An 18,022-nucleotide genomic window follows, 5' to 3' on the forward strand; every position below is an offset into this window, starting at 1 on the left:
TGACGGATTTTAGTATTTTGTCTTTCTTTTTCCTTTTTCTTTATCTCCATGTACCAAAAAACAATGTTTGTTCTCGTTGGAATAAACTAATTTTTGTTTGGTGTAAGCCTTGCTGGTATAAACTTTCTTCATAATAGAAATGAAACTAATAGTATTATAAATATCACATACTTCTATGCATATACTAATAGTCTAGTACAGTACTAACTTCCAATTTCATGGGCATATGAAAGTAATATACACCATTAATTGGTGCATCACGTTTTCATTGTACGATTCATTATATGCTTATTGTTAGTGTAAACAAATAAGGTTTATATTAACAATTTGATTTCTGTAAAATAAAATTTATATGAATGGGAGCAAACTTTATGAACAAATTAATCATTAATATATAAAATACTTTTTAGTAATTATATATATATATATATATATATATATATATATATATATATATATATATATATGATTACATGCATGCGTGATCGTAAGGATTTGTGACTTTGATTTTTAAAGTCATAGAGAAAAGAGGATAAAATTTTATTTTATTTTTAATGAATATATCTAATTTAATGATTTTTTACAATAAGAAACGATAGATTAACATAAACTTACTGTTTTAGTCTTTTATTTATTTTTCTAAACATTATATAATTCTTTGTAGCGAAAAAAAAGGTGTTCTCCCTTCTTTATCCTCCAAAAAATATTCCACTTTCTTTACTTTGTTTGGGTCAAATATCAAGTGAGATGGAAAGGAAAATAAAGGAAGCCAAAATCCCCTACTCTTATATTTTTGTTTCTTCGGACTTGCATGGACAAGAAGGAAAACAATTTATATTTTTGGACTTTATGAATTAAATTGCCCTGGCTAAGATCTTATTTTACATTGTTTGTAATCTGTAAAGGTATGGTACTATATATTTTTCAGACCCCCTCTTTGCAGACTCCCTCTTTCTTCCATTCTCTTGAACAAAAACCAAATAAGTGAATAATATTCTCTCTCTCTTTTACTTTTTTGAACCAGTTACACAATACAAAGGTTTTTCAACAACAATAACAATAACCATTTAACAATTCAGAACACTGAAAATAAAAAAAAATAAAAAAGGAAAAAGAAAGAAACATAGATCCTTAATTAATTGAGAAAGAAAAAAAAACGTTGTTTGTTAAATCCCCATGCATGCATATATATAGGAGAAGCCCCCGTATACAGAGATGTGACAGATGTAACAGATCCCTTGACCCTACGAACGTTTTCAATTTTTAAGCACCCGAAACCTCTAATCAATCAAATTGGCATATATAGACTCGAAAACAACTTTCATTTCTACCTTTTTATTATTAATTCTTTAACATCTGTATATAGGTCTTCAGGTATTGCAGTTAAACCGTTCTAATTTTAGCTATAACTTTCTCGACATGTGGTGTTGAAATATTATCAACTATAACTTTGTTTTTAAAGCAGTTAATTTTCAAAGAGTATTAGTTTCACAACCATATATTAGACTGGCTTTTAGAATCGGACTTTACATGGGAAAAAATGGAGGTATTTTACTTACCCGGCTTCTAGAAATGCAAAATGACGAGCACTTTCAATCTGAAAAAAAAAAAAAAAACATGTCGTGTTCCTTCCCCCGTACGAGACGTATATTCATGCACTATCCTTATTCGGAACCGCAAAGTCAAAAGTTTAACACAAAACTCAACCAAAATTTGTCTAGATCTGTATTATTTTATAATTCATTGACAGCAAGATATGGGAGCAGTTAGAGATGTAAAAAAAAAAAAGCATGCTTAATTAGTAAATAGTTAAACACAAGTCATCAAATCAAGATGAATCTGGCATTATAATAATGGCTAGTGCTTGAAAGAGGAAATAATTGAAAACAAATGTGAGATTTTAGTTGGCATCAGTTAGAAACTGACTGGATCAGTGACTTCCAGAACTTTGTTTTATATAATGTGACTAATTTTTAGAATTTAATTTAAATTAATATATTAACAATGTAAATATTTTTATGCCGTCGATCATTGAATGACTATTATATATAATAAGATTATTGAATCTTATAATAACATTTTAAAAATTATATTGATGATGATTTTTAATTGAGTGATAGTATAATTTTTTTACACTATAATAATACATAAAATAAACTATAATTTTTATTTAGTAATTTGATAACTATAAATTTAGCATGTGCAGTTATATATAGATTATCTAAATAAATAAAAAGTTAGTGATTGCAAGATTATTAAAAATTTGTGTTTTTATTTTTAGATTTTAACTATTTAAATAAGATTTAATGGTCTATAATATTTACTAATGTCATTTTTTACGATAATGAAGTGTTCTCATATGAGTAATTTTTTATAATTGGAATATAATCACATGAACCAAATATCAACTAAATTTGGAAAAATGGTATTTTTAATGATAACTTGTTACCTATTTTTATTAATTCAATAGTTAAATCTGTATATATTATCATAACAATGAAAAGACACTCACCCTGAAGTTAAACATATTGAGCTAATCTATGGTCATGTTGATTGCTGCCATCAGTATGCAGCTTTCAGTATCAGTGGAATGTCCAAATCAAGCACACTCATAGAGAGGGCAACTAATTAATGTGACGATGCCTTAGCCAAGAAAGATGCTTATGAATTTACAGCTTATGTTTTTTGATAACCCTCCCCCTGAAGTTGGTTTGCAGCTAACTGTTTGTGGCTTTAATTTTCTGAGAGGGATGAAGTTTCTCTTTTTCTTTCTTTGTTTCTATACCCCCCCTCCAAAAAAAAACTTTGTCTCGGGTGTATTGCTATATAGCAAGAAAGAGAGAAATAGGAAAAAGAATATAAAAAAATTACAATATAATTAATTGTTGAAGGTAACAATCGATTAATTATTATATGTTGATTCATGTAGTTTATTGGCTACTGCTTATGCGATGCTTTTAGACTTTCCCAGGTTTCAACTCCTGTCAGGGCCACTATTGAGCATAGCATGTATTTTAAAATTAGTGCGTGCTTTGTATGTGACCCAAGTATCCAATGCCCAATGAGATTAAAGTAAAATTTAACCAAAATATTTTACTTTAAATGTGATAGAGATTTAGTAGGCTTTTTGTCAACATACATGAATTTTTTATGATGAGACTTTTTATTTTATAAAACTAATAGTATTTTTTTATAGACCTAAAATTTAAATTTTAGTTGTTTTATTTTTAGACTGATCTTCATGTAACCAATATAATATCCGATGCCAACCTAATTGAGATCCTACATAGGTGGTATATTATGATGCAATAGCTTACCCAGCCTTCAATCAAATACAATTATGTGTTTTTGTCAATTTTAAATTGTAATAAAATTGTTATACTTGTCATTTGTCAAATGCATTTAATTAAACAATTTGTAGAGATTTTTAACTAATAAAAATAAATTAAATCACCAACAAAGTCTCTCAGATGTACTGTTACTATTGAATTTTCACTCGAATGAAAAATTATAAACATATGAAATCCACATCTTTTTTATTTATCTCTTCCCATCATACCAAACACCCTTCATTCCGCATCTTCCCTCACTCCTCTCCATTTTCCTACTATTTGTTCTCTACAAAAAGGACTCTTTAGGTTAAGATTTACCCTTTACTTAAAGCCTTTCCTTCCCCTCTTGCTTATAATTTTTCATTTAAATATCGTTTTAAAAATCTAAAAAAATAAGAGTTAAAACAAACAACAAGAAATTTCTCAAGGGCCTATTTGTTTATTTTAAGAATTAAAAAATTTTGAATGATTTTTTTAAAACAAGAAAAAAAACTAAATATATTTTGAAAGTTCTTTTTAAGGTATGACATAATTGCCAAAATATTAATATCATGTTCTTCTTTTATGTATTAATGACATAATTTTTAATAGTATTTAAATGTCATATACGAATTTAATTTCATATTTAATATGTTTCCATTCTTATTCGGTGGATTTCATATAAAGTACATACAATAATAAATAATACATTAAACAAAGCAACTAAGTAAATCTAAACCACCCCAAGCAAGTGAATTAACTATTGGGATTGTTTTAGCTTAATTTTAAATTTGAATTTAAATATGTAATTAAGTTAAACACTTAAAGGAAGAATTTTCTTATATAACAATTTTACCCAAGTCAAACATCATTATCTCTAATAAAAGATACTTATAAAAAAAATACATACCTAAAAAGCAACCAGCTCAATCTAAAAACCAAATAGTGAATTTTTAATTCAAATAATACAAATAAAATAAAATTTTTCCCAAATGATACAAGCCAACAATTTACATGCATAATATAATTAATTGTTGATAGGTGAGAAATCGATTTCTTGCCTCTAGATTAATTTTTTTCATTTTTATGGTACCGATTTCTTACCATGTTATATTTTAGTTTTGGTTAAATTACTCATTTGATCTTTATAGTTTCATGATTTTTATATTTTTAGTCCTTATAGTTTGAAAGTAATTTTTTTAGTTCCTACCGTTTACATTTTAATTCTCTTTTTGTTCTTGTAGTTTAAAAGTGTTCATTTTAGTCCCTATAGTTTACATCTTAATTCTCTTTTAGTTCATGTAATTTGAAACTATAGGGACTAAAAAAGTAAGAATCGTAAAATTATAGGGATTAAAAAGATCACTTTAAAAATTACAAGGATTAAAAGAGAATTAAAATATAAATCATGAGAAATAAAAAGACCACTTTCAAACTATAAAGACTAAAAAAGTAAGAATCATGAAATGAAACTATAAGAATTAAATGAGTAATTTAACCTTTATTTTTTTGAACCAGCCTTAGTCCATCAATTTTTGGGGGAATCGATGTTGTAATAATACCTTTTTTTAAACATAATTGAGAATGTGTTTTTTTTCTTCATTTTTTTTGTATTTATTTATTTGACATTTTTTGTTTTTGTTTTTTTAAATTGTTTTTACTTAGTTTTTTATTTAAAAACGAACTTTTTTATGTTTATTTATTGAGTTTTTTTGTTTTTGTTTATCTAAAATTTAACTTGTTGCTATATTTTTAATGTTCTTTTGATTGTTTGCTACATACTCTTTTTCTTTTTATTATCATTTATATTTTTTCCACTTAATTTTAATAAGCTAAATTCTTTTATTAAATTAAAATTTTGAAAGTAAGATAAAATTATTTTTATTATTAACTTAAATTTTTTTGTAATTTAAAAAGTGAGCTTTAAAATTTTATTTAATGTTACTCTCTTCTTAGTAATTTAAAACATTTGATATGTATAAGTATCATAAGTAATATCATTTCATAGTAAAAAATATTTGATAAACATTCACAATGTTATATGTTATTATAAGACATCTAGGAAGAGAGAAAAAAATAATTATAAAAAATATAACTTTTATCAGATTTATGATATGATAACAAAACAAACATGTAAAAAAAAATGTTAATAATTAGGAAAAAATGTAAGAATTGAGTTTCATCTATATTCCGTGATAAAAAAAAATTTTTTTTTTAATTTTGATTTAATCTATTTAAAAGTTTAATTTGTTCTATTAATTAGTTTAAATATGTATTTTTAAATTCAAGTTGACATAAGTGTTGATAAATTATATATTTTTTTTAATATATGTAAATTAGTAAACTAAAAATATTTAAATAAAAAAACTCAATTTTTAAAAAAAATTGTAACAGAAAAATACAAAAGGATTAAAAAAACAAAACACATAATTATTCACCCTAGTAAGGTTGATTCCAAAAAAATATATATAACACGTTAAGAAATTGATTTCCTCCCTATGAACTAATTTCTTAACATAAAAATGAAAAAAAAAATATCGGGATAAAAACTTGATTTACGGGAAATCAATTTTTCACTTATGAACAATAAATTATATCATGCATGAAATAATTATTAATGTATATCATTTGGGTGAAAAATTCCCCATGTAGGCCAATCCAAATAATAAATAAACTAAACCAACACTTTCCTAAATTGAAATAAGATCAATATCCAATCCAAACAATAATCAAACTAAAGTATCTATTTCTGAAGTAGAAAAGGAGATTTCAAATAATTATAAAATCCTAAAACAACAAGATAAAATAATTTTTTTGGCATAATTAGAAAATTATTAAAAATATATCAAAGCTGAAATAAAATTCACAAAAATAATTAATAGCATTATCTTTATTTTTTTCCTACACAGTTAATTATATATTTTATTAGCAAGAATTACATTGCTAAAAAAGTTGGCGATTTTTATCATTGAAAGAGATAAAAAAAAAAAGCTTACAAATTACATTGAAATATACTTTATAGAAAATTTCTAAATAAATAATTTCAATAAACTGCAATATTTAATCATATTTCACCATAAAAATTATAAATAATCATATTATTTTTAACATATTTCTTCTACATTCAGTTAATAGTTTGGTACTTTTTTAAGTATAATTATTTGAAATCTCCTTTTCTACTTCAGAAATAGGTACTTTAGTTTTTTTACCCAAAAAAAAATAAATTATTTTTATCATATTTAAGAGAGGTGAAAAAGAGTGAATGAGTGGTGACCTTCTTGACCAACCACACAAGCAAAGTGTCTTCTCTTTCTCTTCCTTTGCTTTGCATCCATCGTTAATAGGATTGCATTGCATTGAATTAAAAAATGCAGAGCAGAGGATCGAGTCACAGAGTCTCCAGTATGGGCAATAATCGATCCCGCATTCCCGCGCTCCTCATCTCCATGTTCGCTGCTTTCGCTTCTATCTACGTTGCTGGAAGGTTCTTCTTCTCTTTCTCCTCCTTAAATAATTTCCCTTGCGCTTTATTTTAATCATTCTCAACTTTCTTCCTCTTCAGGCTGTGGCTGGACGCAGAGAATCGCGTTTATCTCATCAAAGAGCTTGATAGGATCACCGGCCAGGTCAGTTACTCACCACCACTCACTCCTCACATTCTTCTTCTCTGATCTGTTGCAATCCTTCAAATTCTTTCGCTGCAATTTCAATTTCAATTTCAATTTCGTCGTTATCGCAATTTCTGCACGGACGAATCACTCGCACCGGATTTAATTTTCGCGATTCAATTAATGCGTTTTCATGATTTAATGTGATCTGACACTGGCGATTTTCTGAATTTGAGAACTGGTTGATCGCGTGTGTATTATTATTAATTAATTAATTTATTTATTATTAAGGAATTAGGATTCACTCTTTGTGGTAGATCAATTGTGGAATACTGTATTATATAATTCAATTTATTAGGAGATGGACACGTGTCTCTACTTCTTGTTCTAGCTAGCTTAACTGCGAGATTTTCATTCCAGGGACAATCTGCTATATCTGTGGATGATACATTGAAGATCATAGCCTGCAGGTATGAATTAAATTATACTTAAATGTGCTCCTTAAATGTGCTCCTAAAGGTTTTTGATTGCCGTTCGATTTTATTGATGATCTCCTTTGGATTTCGAACGTTTGTTCACTTCTTTCGTGGCCGTGACATTAAATTATGGTGATTGATTGTAGGGAACAACATAAGAAGCTTGATGCCCTTGAGACGGAACTTGCTGGAGCTAGGCAAGAGGGCTTTGTTTCAAATCCCTTGATAGAGACTAATGGAACTTACTCGACGAGAAGGCCGTTGGTCGTGATAGGTATACTGACAAAGTTTGGCCGCCAGAAGAATAGAGATGCAATCCGCAAGGCATGGATGGGGAGTGGTAAATATATTCTTTGCTTTGTCTTCCTTGGTGCCACTTGTCTTGAGTATACATTTGTCTATGTGTTGGTTTCAAAATGAATAAAATAGCAGTAAATATGAAATTTGATGTAAAGAATTTATGTGAAGCCTGAACTCTATACTTCTGCTGCACAGCACCTGTTGATAATGAGTTAAGGACATAAGGTACAGATAAAGAAACAAGAGGAGCTTTCAATTTTTATTTTTCTACCTCTAAGGAGAATGCTCTTCTCTTCATTTCCACTCTAGAAAGAAGAGTCAGTATTCCCTTACCTTAATATCTGGTATTGATAATGAGTCCTGACTCATAAGAAAACTCTATAATGCTATTATGTTTTATAGTATATCACATGTAATGATTTATTTCATTGATTCTGGAAATTATTTCTAGCTATATTGAAAAACTGTTTTCAAATGTATCTTGCTTTAATAGAGTTAGTTTACAGCTTCCTGCACTAAGATTGAAGTTTAAATTTTACATTACTATCTTTATAGGTGCATCTTTGAAGAAAATTGAAGAAGGAAAGGGCATCATTGTGCGATTTGTTATTGGTAGAAGGTTCAAGTTCCTACTTTTAAACTTGTTGGGGTTGGGGTTTGTCAATTGGAACATTGCTTATAGTTTACATCCACTTTTGCAGTGAAAATCGTGGAGACAGTCAAGATAAAGACATTGATCATGAGAATAGGCTGACTAATGACTTCTTAATTCTCGTATGTTCAGTTAATTTAAGGATTTTTTTATCTCTTCAATCTTCATGTGCTTTGAAACTTATTATCTTATAGAACTGCAAATTTGACAGGACATTCTAGGTATATCATTTGGCATTTGCTTTTCTATGAAAATCCTAGTGAATCGTCTCATTCTGAAAATTGAAATGTAACCTCCAGAGTTTATTTTTATAGATTTGATTCAATAAGGCTCATGCAAAAATTGAATCAAGCAAGTTGATAAAATCATAAAATATAGAATAGGGGAAAATTTCACCACTGAGAATTCTGTTGCAAGCAATTTGTCACCACTCATCAGTTGTGCTGGTAAAGTTAGACCAAGCAGTTTAAGAAAAACCTGTTTCAATAACTTCTGTATTTTTTTACATATGAGCATTTTTTTTAATTTTTTTTGTGTGCTTCCAATGGACAATGGTTATAATCACATATATTTTATTCTTCTGTATGGATCTATATTTGAGTTGTCACCAATCTTGAGTTGACATCAATTCTTATATTATATGCATGCTATACTCTGTACGGTTTTTTCAAACGGTAGTCTAGATAAGCAGGTAGATATGAGATTAAAAGTAATTCATTTGTGGTTGTAGTTGCTTAACATGCTTGGGGCTCATAACTATGTTAGTATGTTCTGTATGTTGTGGCTTCTTTTGAGTGGATAATAAGGTTCAAGAGTATAAGGTTGATTGCTCACCTTCAAAAGTTATGGTGACAGGATAATCATGTGGAAACAAATGATGCATTCCCAAAGAAGGTCAAATTGTTCTTTGCTCATGCTGCAGACAAATGGGATGCTGAGTTTTATGCAAAAGTCAATGATGATGTCTATGTAAATATTGGTTAGTTTTTCTTTGACTGAATGAGGTGATAAATTTTTGTTTGTTTTTACTGCTGATGAGGTGATAATTGTTAAAAATGCAATTTATCTAATATTTCATTGTTATTGTAATATTCCTTTCATCTCTTAATTGAACTCCTCTGTTAAAGCATTCCATGCATTAGAAAATTTAGTTGGTACAAATTGGAATATGATCATATGACCTCGAGTTTCCTGTTGTCAACATACGGTGGTGCTTAATAACATTTTCATTGAGTTGTGGATAATTTTACCATTTATTTTTATCCTGTAACAGTAGACCATCTGGATGGGCTTTTCTTAAAAGTGAAAGTGCTTTTTTATCATTAAAAAATGGTTTTTCATGAACTTAACTTAAATCCTACATTAAGAGTGAAGTTACTTAAGAGTGTTTCCATGAACTTAACTTAAACCCTACATTTTCTTAAAAGTGAAGTTACTTAAGAGTGTTTGGATGGGCTTTTAGGATAAAGGAGAAGCCCTTAAATTATCACTTTTTTTTCTTAAAGCTACACTTTTTAGCTTAAAAGACTCACTGCGATAGAATAGAGAAGATTGGCAATCAGGTTTTATATTTTTATGGATAAAATTGAACCTGATGAATTTTTGTAATTACAACCACTATCCTTAAAAGAAGATCTAAAAAAAAGAAATAACTTTTTTGTGCTATCTTAAAATCACAATTTTTTAAACACTATCTTCATGCTGAAAGAGTCTCTCTGCCTGGAAACTACTCACCAACAAAGTGCTTAAGCCACAAAATTACTAAGTTCCAGTATCCTATAAAAGCGCCAACAAGAATAAGGGCCATATATTAGGAGGGAAAAAATTGTATAAATGAATACTGTCTCCTAACTCCTAACCCGGAATTGATCCTTGTATATTCTCATCTTCTAAGAAGGAAAAGTAAGCATCTTCCTTTTTATGGTTATATGATAACATTTTATTCTGTGCTTTTTCCCCCTATTTAATAAAATTCCAAAGAAATTTTTTCCCATTTTTAGATGTATATATGTCTCACGACTTGTTTTTTCCTGCACAGATGCCTTGGGAGCTACACTTGCTACTCATTTGGACAAACCTCGTGTTTACATGGGATGCATGAAATCAGGCGAAGTTTTCTCTGAGCTGTGAGCCCCTTAAGTTGTTTAAAATGTTTTTATTTTATGTGCTTTATAGAGAATATTTTATGATTCTCATACTGGTATCTGTGAAATATGACAGGAACCATAAATGGTATGAACCAGAGTGGTGGAAATTTGGTGACAAAAAATCGTAAGCCAAGCAAACAATTATTTCATATGACTGAACAACTGCATTAATTTTACTGCATGTCAAACTCTAATAAATTAGTCATGTATGACACAGTATTGACCCATTTTGAATAGCTACAAGTGGATCTTTGGTGAAACAAAGGTTTTTTGCATGGTATTCGGCAGCTGAGTTGTTGATCCCATATGAAAAACTGCAATACGTGTTTTTTACTTTTGCTTCATAAAACAATCTTTATGGCAGAAGCCATTATATGACATGAATATACATTATAGTGCTAAAATATCCAGTCCCAGCGGAATATAGCTAGACTGTATCCCTATCATGTGCGAGCTGAATATTTCTTGTATCTAGGCATTTTGATGCACAACTCTGAATGCATTGATGTGCACTAAGTATCATAAATATTTTTCTTCATGTCATCTATTTATCTCCTCTTGAAATGGTGATCAAATTTCCTGTTCAACAGATACTTTCGTCATGCATCGGGAGAAATGTATGTTATATCACGAGCTTTGGCTAAATTTATATCAATAAACAGGTCAGATACACTCTTAGCTGCACCTGTACTGTTGGTTGCCATTTATGCATCAATCTCAAATCTGTTGACTTGACAGATCTATTCTTCGTACCTATGCCCACGATGATGTGAGTGCTGGATCCTGGTTTATTGGGCTTGATGTGAAGCATGTTGATGAGGCCAAGTTTTGTTGCTCATCTTGGTCGACAGGTTTCCCTCTCTCCATGAGTGTGTTGCATGTGCATGCATGCTAGTTTAAAATTCACAACATTAGTTTATAGACATCGAATAGATGGCCTGACTTAAAGTATATAATACAGAATTTACTTAGCATAATGGTTGACATATACGTCAAATTTTATTTTGCAACCTTAAGGTGATATACATGATTACGTTTTTCAGGAGCAATCTGTGCCGGTGTTTGAGTTGATTCCAGTGCATTCTTGTGAGCAGACGACAAACGTAATTCTTAGGAGTCATCAATTGTTAGAAGGTTTGCATCCTAAGATTTTTTAATATCTACTGGAAGCGAAGTGATTCATAGAGATGTCTGTTGAAAAGTTGCTTCTGATTATAGACTTGATGTCCATCGAACAATATAGTTTCATTAGCTTATGAGCACGGGTGGCAAGGTGTGCGGTTGAAGGTTTACTAGCAGCTATTACTAAAGGCATGCAACGTCGTACAGCAAATAAAAAAATTCAGCTTGTCGCCTATAAGGATTTTTATTTTTTTTACTAGAGCTGGCCACCTATAAGTTGGTTTCTATCATACTCTGTTTCTTTTCTTCATTTCATGAGCGTAGGGGAAGATGACTCCTGAGTAGAAGAACTTCCAAAAATGTACTAGTGATATTTATAGGAACGACAATCTCTCTTGCAGCAAAGGGAACTTTTGTTTTTGTATATGAAATAGGCAGGGAAATTTGAGTCGTAATTATGTTTTATTCATACAATTCGCAATTTGAATCATATAATTCATCATTTGATATATAGTTTTGACAGAATCGTTTGATATAATTTAGCTATTCAACGATTCGTATGTTAACTTTGAATCTTGCAATACACGGATAAATCAGTGTGATTCTATATCATTGACACAAATTTTACAATTCAACGATTTATCATTTATTCTATTTCTTCCACCGTTTCTTATCAATGAAATTGAAAAGTTAGATAAACTTAAGTTACTATGAAAATGAAACTAAAATAAACCCCGAATGCACTCTTTGATTGTTCAAACGATATACTTTCATTCATCTAAAACAAGAGGTTCACATTGTCACTGGATTTTTATGCATTGCGTTTGACCATTCCCTTGTTCTATTTTTATTCTTTTAAAATAAAATTTTCAAAGACCTTTATTATTCCAAATTTAATTTATAACCACCATAGCTGTTGGGAGATATAAGGTGATCTTGTGATTGGGAGGAGAGGAATAAGAGTTGGAGTGATAAGGAGGTCTTGGATTTGAGTCTTACCACTAAGATAACATAATAACTACTAAAATTGGTTGATACAAAAATAAAAAACCACCATAGCCCTTCCCAAGCTATTCTTCTTCCACTTTGGTTTAGCAATAAAACGCATTTCCATTGCTCTATAGTAGCCAACGGAATAGCTAGGAAGTTAAGGTCTTGGCCAAAAGCAAACATAACATAGGGGGAATCATACATTCTATTTGTTATCTCTAAAGAACTACCAATCCATTCAAACCAATTCCACGACTCTTCAACATATATGTATGTAAAACAAAAGACAACAACATATTGCCCATGTTCCAACCTATATTTGACCATTATTTATCATTTATACAAAAGGAACTAACACATTCCTTAATCAATAAACGATACACCCAACATATTGCTTCAGGAGTCTCACGACGAGCCATTAAGCAAATGTGCTAGTGCCTTGTCCGTATGATTGTCATTCATAGCCAGGGCTTCAGCAACGCTATTTGATGAAAATCCCATTTCACGCAAAAGGGTGTAGCCATTGACAAATTCATGAACCTTCAAATGAATACATCAAGTCAGAAAAACAATGTAATCTGTAAAGAGTGACAAATCTTCTGGCTACAACTGTGGCTGCTGGCAATGCAAATTGTAAAATAAAAGAATTTTAGCAATAGTCTAAATAAGAAAAAATTAACCCATCAGATGGTATTGAAATCAATAGAAAATAAAATGCAATGATTACTTTAAACACCATAAACATGCAGCCAATGTGGTCACAGTACAAACAATACAAAGAACCATTCAGTGTATGTAATTTTCAGTACGACACCCCTTTAGGGCAGTTTAGTCCTGGTCATCATAGGAATGACAAAGCGAAAAACTTAGAACTCAGATCCAAGCTGGGAAAAGCTACTGAAATTCTCTCATGCTAAGGTCTTTCCTTCAAGGTTGAGAGGTGGAAAAGCTTTAACAGAATGCAAACAAGAAGCCAACAACTAGGCTAGTTGAATAGAAACATAGATAGAGACTCTTCCATTTAGGCTTAAAGCATAACATGTCAAACCCATATTGATCATTATCGCTTGTAAATGAAAGGAACTATAGACTCCACAGAACACCAAAGCTACCCTGCTTACCAACACAGAAGGATGAGTGACCAGAGGAAGAAAATCAAATCATGGAAGTCATGCAAAGTTGTATTCAATGTTTAGGGTAACCATCTTATCACACTGATGAGTTTCTATCATTCTTGGAAAAACAATCAACTTGATGACCAAAACAAGTCACACTAATAATTTGGAGAGAAATTATAGCATCAAGGGAAGAACCATTTGGGTTTCAGAGCATTATTCAATCAGAATGGTCATTACAGAATACAGAGAGAAGGATGTATGACAATATTTTTCAGAAACATAATCATACTTTTTCCGCAATTCTATTATCTGAAACATCATGTCAATAATGAGTTACAGGGATCATAACATACTTTGGTTGGATTATCACCATAATTTTCAACGGCAATGAGAACAGCCTCTCGGCTAAGCCCCATGGCCATAAATTTGCTCACAATGGGATCCAAAGCAGTAACCTGAACAAAAATGTTTCATTTTACAGTGAGTTGGAAACAGTAATTGATTTATCTATGTACACAAAAACAGTGCACCAAAATAACCATGAACTAACAAATAGTAAGTTATAACCTCTGTACAATAAATTCAGGAAAAACAAAATTATTAGTTTACAATAGCACAAATTGGAACTCGCTCTAAATGAAGAACAAACCTTTGCTGTTGATGAATCAGAAACTTTAGTTGGAATATTTTCTGATCCAAATTTGCTCCAATTTGGGTTATCCTTCTCTGCTTCAGCTAAAATTTTTCTCTCCAATCCAAAATCAAATTGGAAGTTGCTCCGTGGATTATCCCCAGCAAGTGATGATAAATGAGGCTGCAAAATTGTCAAAACATTAAAAAGCCATATTCAACTATTGGAACAGACCCAAGTCAATTGTGCAAAGCTTTAGTATTTTCACACACTTGGCATGGAGAAGAAAAACCTCAAAAAGAAATTTACGCAAAAAATCTGCTAAAACTAATATGAATAAACCCCATTGAATTAATGAGGTACAACAGATGCAAATGACAAAGTTAAGCACTTCTCACATTCCCAAACATGAGTGGTAAACCATGTATGTTTAGATTGATGGAAAGAGATGAAATGGAATAGATGTAAGGTCCATTGCTTGGATTGAAAAATAAAGAATGGGATAGAATGGAAACTAATGGAGCTCATTCCATCTTATTCCATTATTTTGAGCCTTTTTTCTTACCCCAAATCAGGAGGTATGTGATGGAACGGCTTCTTTTTTCTATTTTATTATAATCTTATTATTTTACCCTTGCCCCACCTAAACACAAAAGAATAAGCCACAAACTTCCTGCACAACATAAGCTCTCTGGTTTTTTCCTGTAAACCATAAACTTCTTTCTGGTGCATGTTCTTTAGCAAGAGCATGTGAAGCCCCACTTCATTGCATTCAACCAATTTATTGACGTTAAATTAGGCTCATACAACAATAACAAATCCTTATCTCACTAGACGAGGTCAGCTACATGCATAAACGAAAATTAACACAAACTGTGATATTAAACAGAGTGCCCATCAAGCAAATGGTAGGCTAATAACCATAGGAAATCTGCATTAACGATGCTTCAGTTTTGGCATTGGCCACCTATTATTTCTTTAAGTATGGTTTTAAATTGCAGTCCGCAGCCGCAATTGCTACCACAACGTAGAGATATTTTGAATCACTGCAACCGCATTGCGATCGAAATTGTGGCCGCATTAACCGCAATTCTCTGCATCGTAAAAGTTTTTTCACTCACCGCAACCGTTGTGATTAAATGACCACGTAAAATTGCTTTACACCGTTAGTGCATAAACTATTTTCTCGTATAGAGTTTGAATCTAATTGGAGCTAAAATAAGGTTTATATCGAATTTGAGTTGAACTATTCCCAATAATACGAGAATCGAGCAAAGCAAAACATACCGGCGGTGTGATCCTATATTCCGGCTTTATACCAACCCTAACGCCAAGTCCTGCTGCATATTCAGTAGGAAAAATCAATTTCTCCACCGGGAAAAAGCGACAAAATTAATTTTTCCTTCCAATTCCATAAATTACAAGAAAAACGGAAAACAAATGAAAACAGAGCCCTAAAATCAGTTTCGAAATTACAAGAAGGAGTAGGATTCTGTTGATACGGTGATGGACGGTACATCGGTGACGGTGGCGGTGGCGGACGGTACATCGGAGGTTGTGGGCCCGACCTGCTTCTGAAATCGTAGTCCATCGAATACAACTAACAATCGCTTGCGTTGCGTAAACAAGCGTGTGCCTTCCCACTTCGGATTCGGATGACAACTACGCGTTTTAACTTTTAAGTTTTGCGCGTTTGTTGTTCTGACTTTTGAGTTTTGACTGGTCAAACAAAACATTTACTCAAAATAAAAATAATTATTGTAGCTTATTTGAATTTTGACTAATCAAGTTGAATTGAGTGCTAAAATAATTATTGAGAGCTAAAATCGTGTAAATATAAAATTTAGCCTCTAAAAATATGAAAAATGCGATAAATATATTCGACCTAACTTTTGTTCATCATTAATAAAATAGTTTACGTAATATAAATGGACGAATTTGGATGTAAAAGTTAATAACTTTTTATTGAACAAAAAATGTCAATATTTTTTATTGGAGGAAAATATTAATAATTTGTTTTTGACCTAAATGTTAGTGCATTCCATTGGATTAAAATGTCAATAAGTTATTATTACTGGACGAAAATATCATTTGTTTTTTTATTGAACCTAAATATCATTATGTTTCTATTAAATTAATTTGTTAGATCCAAAATTTTGTTTCATTCAAGAATAAAATATAATTTTAGAGTAAATTTTTATCATTTTTTATCATTACAAATATAACATTACAATAATCACTTAAAAAATATACTAGCAAACATAATTTAAAACAAACACACTAATAATGATAATATTGATTATCAACCATAATTTGTTTGTTACAATAGAGATTATCGAAAATAAACATTGTATTAGTTTACCAAAATAAACATTGTAACAGTCTACCAATCATTAATTTTTTTTTTCAAATTATAATAATTAGTCACAATCTATAAATAAAAGATAAATATATCTCATATTTCACTACTTCAAATCTTGACTATTTTATTAACGGTAACGGACATAAGTTAACGTCTCAGTATATTTGTCGCATTTTTTACACTCAAAGGGACTAAATTTTGTATTTTTATCTTTCAGAGACATATTTGTCAAGTGAAGTGAGAAAACTAAAAGTCAAAAAAATATTATATGACAAATATGTCTCTATGTTGGCAATTAGAGATGACCACATTGACAATCATTTCAGTGACAAATTCATCCCTCTGCCACGTAGGTTATTTTATTAACGATGAATAACGGAAGTTAACAGCCGAATATATTTGTTGCATTTCTTACACTTTCAGGAACTAAATTTTGTATTTTTATCTTTTAGGGACACATTTGTCAGCCGAGTGAGAAGACGAAAAATTAAGAAAATATTATACGACAAATATGCCCTTATGTTGACAATTAAAGATGATCACATTGACAATCATTTCAATGACAATTTCGTCTATTTGTGTCATGTAGGCTATTTTATTAATGGTGAAGGGGACACTTTTTACGGTGAAGGACACAGAAGTTAACAGTCGGATATATTTGTTGCACTTTTTACACTTTCGAGAATTAAATTTTGTATTTTCATTTTTTAGGGACACATTTGTTAGCGAATCACATGTTCAAGGACAAAAATGACTATTTACCCTCAAATATTTACAAAACTGTCTAAACTCATAAATCTTTCATAAACTAAAATACTAAAATAATCAAAAGGTTTAATATATATTTTTTATGTCTAATAAATATTCAATTTTTATATTTTTTTAATAATTTTTTTCTGCATTACATCTTTAATAAAATAATAATTTTATTTTTGATCCTTAATATTTTTTTTAGTCCCTAATAAATTAACAAATTTGTTTACTCCTTATAATTTTTTCATTTGTAATTAGTTAGAGCTAAAACAAAATTTGTTAATTTATAAGAAATAAATATAAAATTTGTTAATTTATTAAGACTAAAACAAAATATTAAAGATAAAAATTATATTACTTTATTAGATATTCAATGGAAAACAAAAATTTATTAAGAAACAAACTCAAATATTGAATATTTATTAAAGATCAAAAACATATTTAAATCTAATAGAAATTTTACCATAAAATTGAGAAAATAATTTATGTTTATGATATCATACACAATCCATCATATCTTATATCAAAAATTAATATCAGATGAGACTTATA

The 18,022-nt window shown here is 29.9% G+C and overlaps 2 protein-coding genes across 3 annotated transcripts; one reads left to right on the forward strand and one right to left on the reverse strand.

Moving 5' to 3' along the window:
* Positions 1-6,571: 6,571 nt before the first annotated feature.
* Positions 6,572-12,141, forward strand: LOC114415509 (hydroxyproline O-galactosyltransferase HPGT1-like). Of its 2 annotated transcripts, XR_003667363.1 has the most exons (13): positions 6,572-6,795; positions 6,874-6,937; positions 7,340-7,389; positions 7,542-7,735; positions 8,251-8,314; positions 8,397-8,469; positions 9,203-9,326; positions 10,386-10,473; positions 10,568-10,618; positions 11,085-11,156; positions 11,233-11,345; positions 11,538-11,628; positions 11,713-12,141. XR_003667363.1 is itself a non-coding variant. In XM_028380228.1 (12 exons), exons 1-12 carry the CDS (start codon positions 6,680-6,682, stop codon positions 11,558-11,560), a joined length of 1,032 nt encoding a protein of 343 aa, XP_028236029.1. In that variant the 5' UTR covers positions 6,572-6,679; the 3' UTR covers positions 11,561-12,141. The 2 variants fall into 2 exon arrangements, 1 of the variants encoding a protein (XP_028236029.1); XM_028380228.1 differs by having other exon boundaries at positions 11,538-12,141.
* Positions 12,142-12,647: 506 nt separating this feature from the next.
* On the reverse strand, positions 12,648-16,024 carry LOC114415510. The gene is made up of 5 exons (XM_028380229.1): positions 15,832-16,024; positions 15,643-15,695; positions 14,374-14,538; positions 14,078-14,179; positions 12,648-13,146 (listed from the first exon to the last, which is right to left on the reverse strand). The coding sequence occupies exons 1-5, from the start codon at positions 15,944-15,946 to the stop codon at positions 13,012-13,014; spliced, it is 570 nt and encodes a 189-aa protein (XP_028236030.1). The 5' UTR covers positions 15,947-16,024; the 3' UTR covers positions 12,648-13,011.
* Between the last annotated feature and the right edge of the window lie 1,998 nt (positions 16,025-18,022).

Source organism: Glycine soja, chromosome 6 (genome assembly GCF_004193775.1).
Source record: "Glycine soja cultivar W05 chromosome 6, ASM419377v2, whole genome shotgun sequence".
Taxonomy (NCBI): Eukaryota; Viridiplantae; Streptophyta; class Magnoliopsida; order Fabales; family Fabaceae; genus Glycine; species Glycine soja.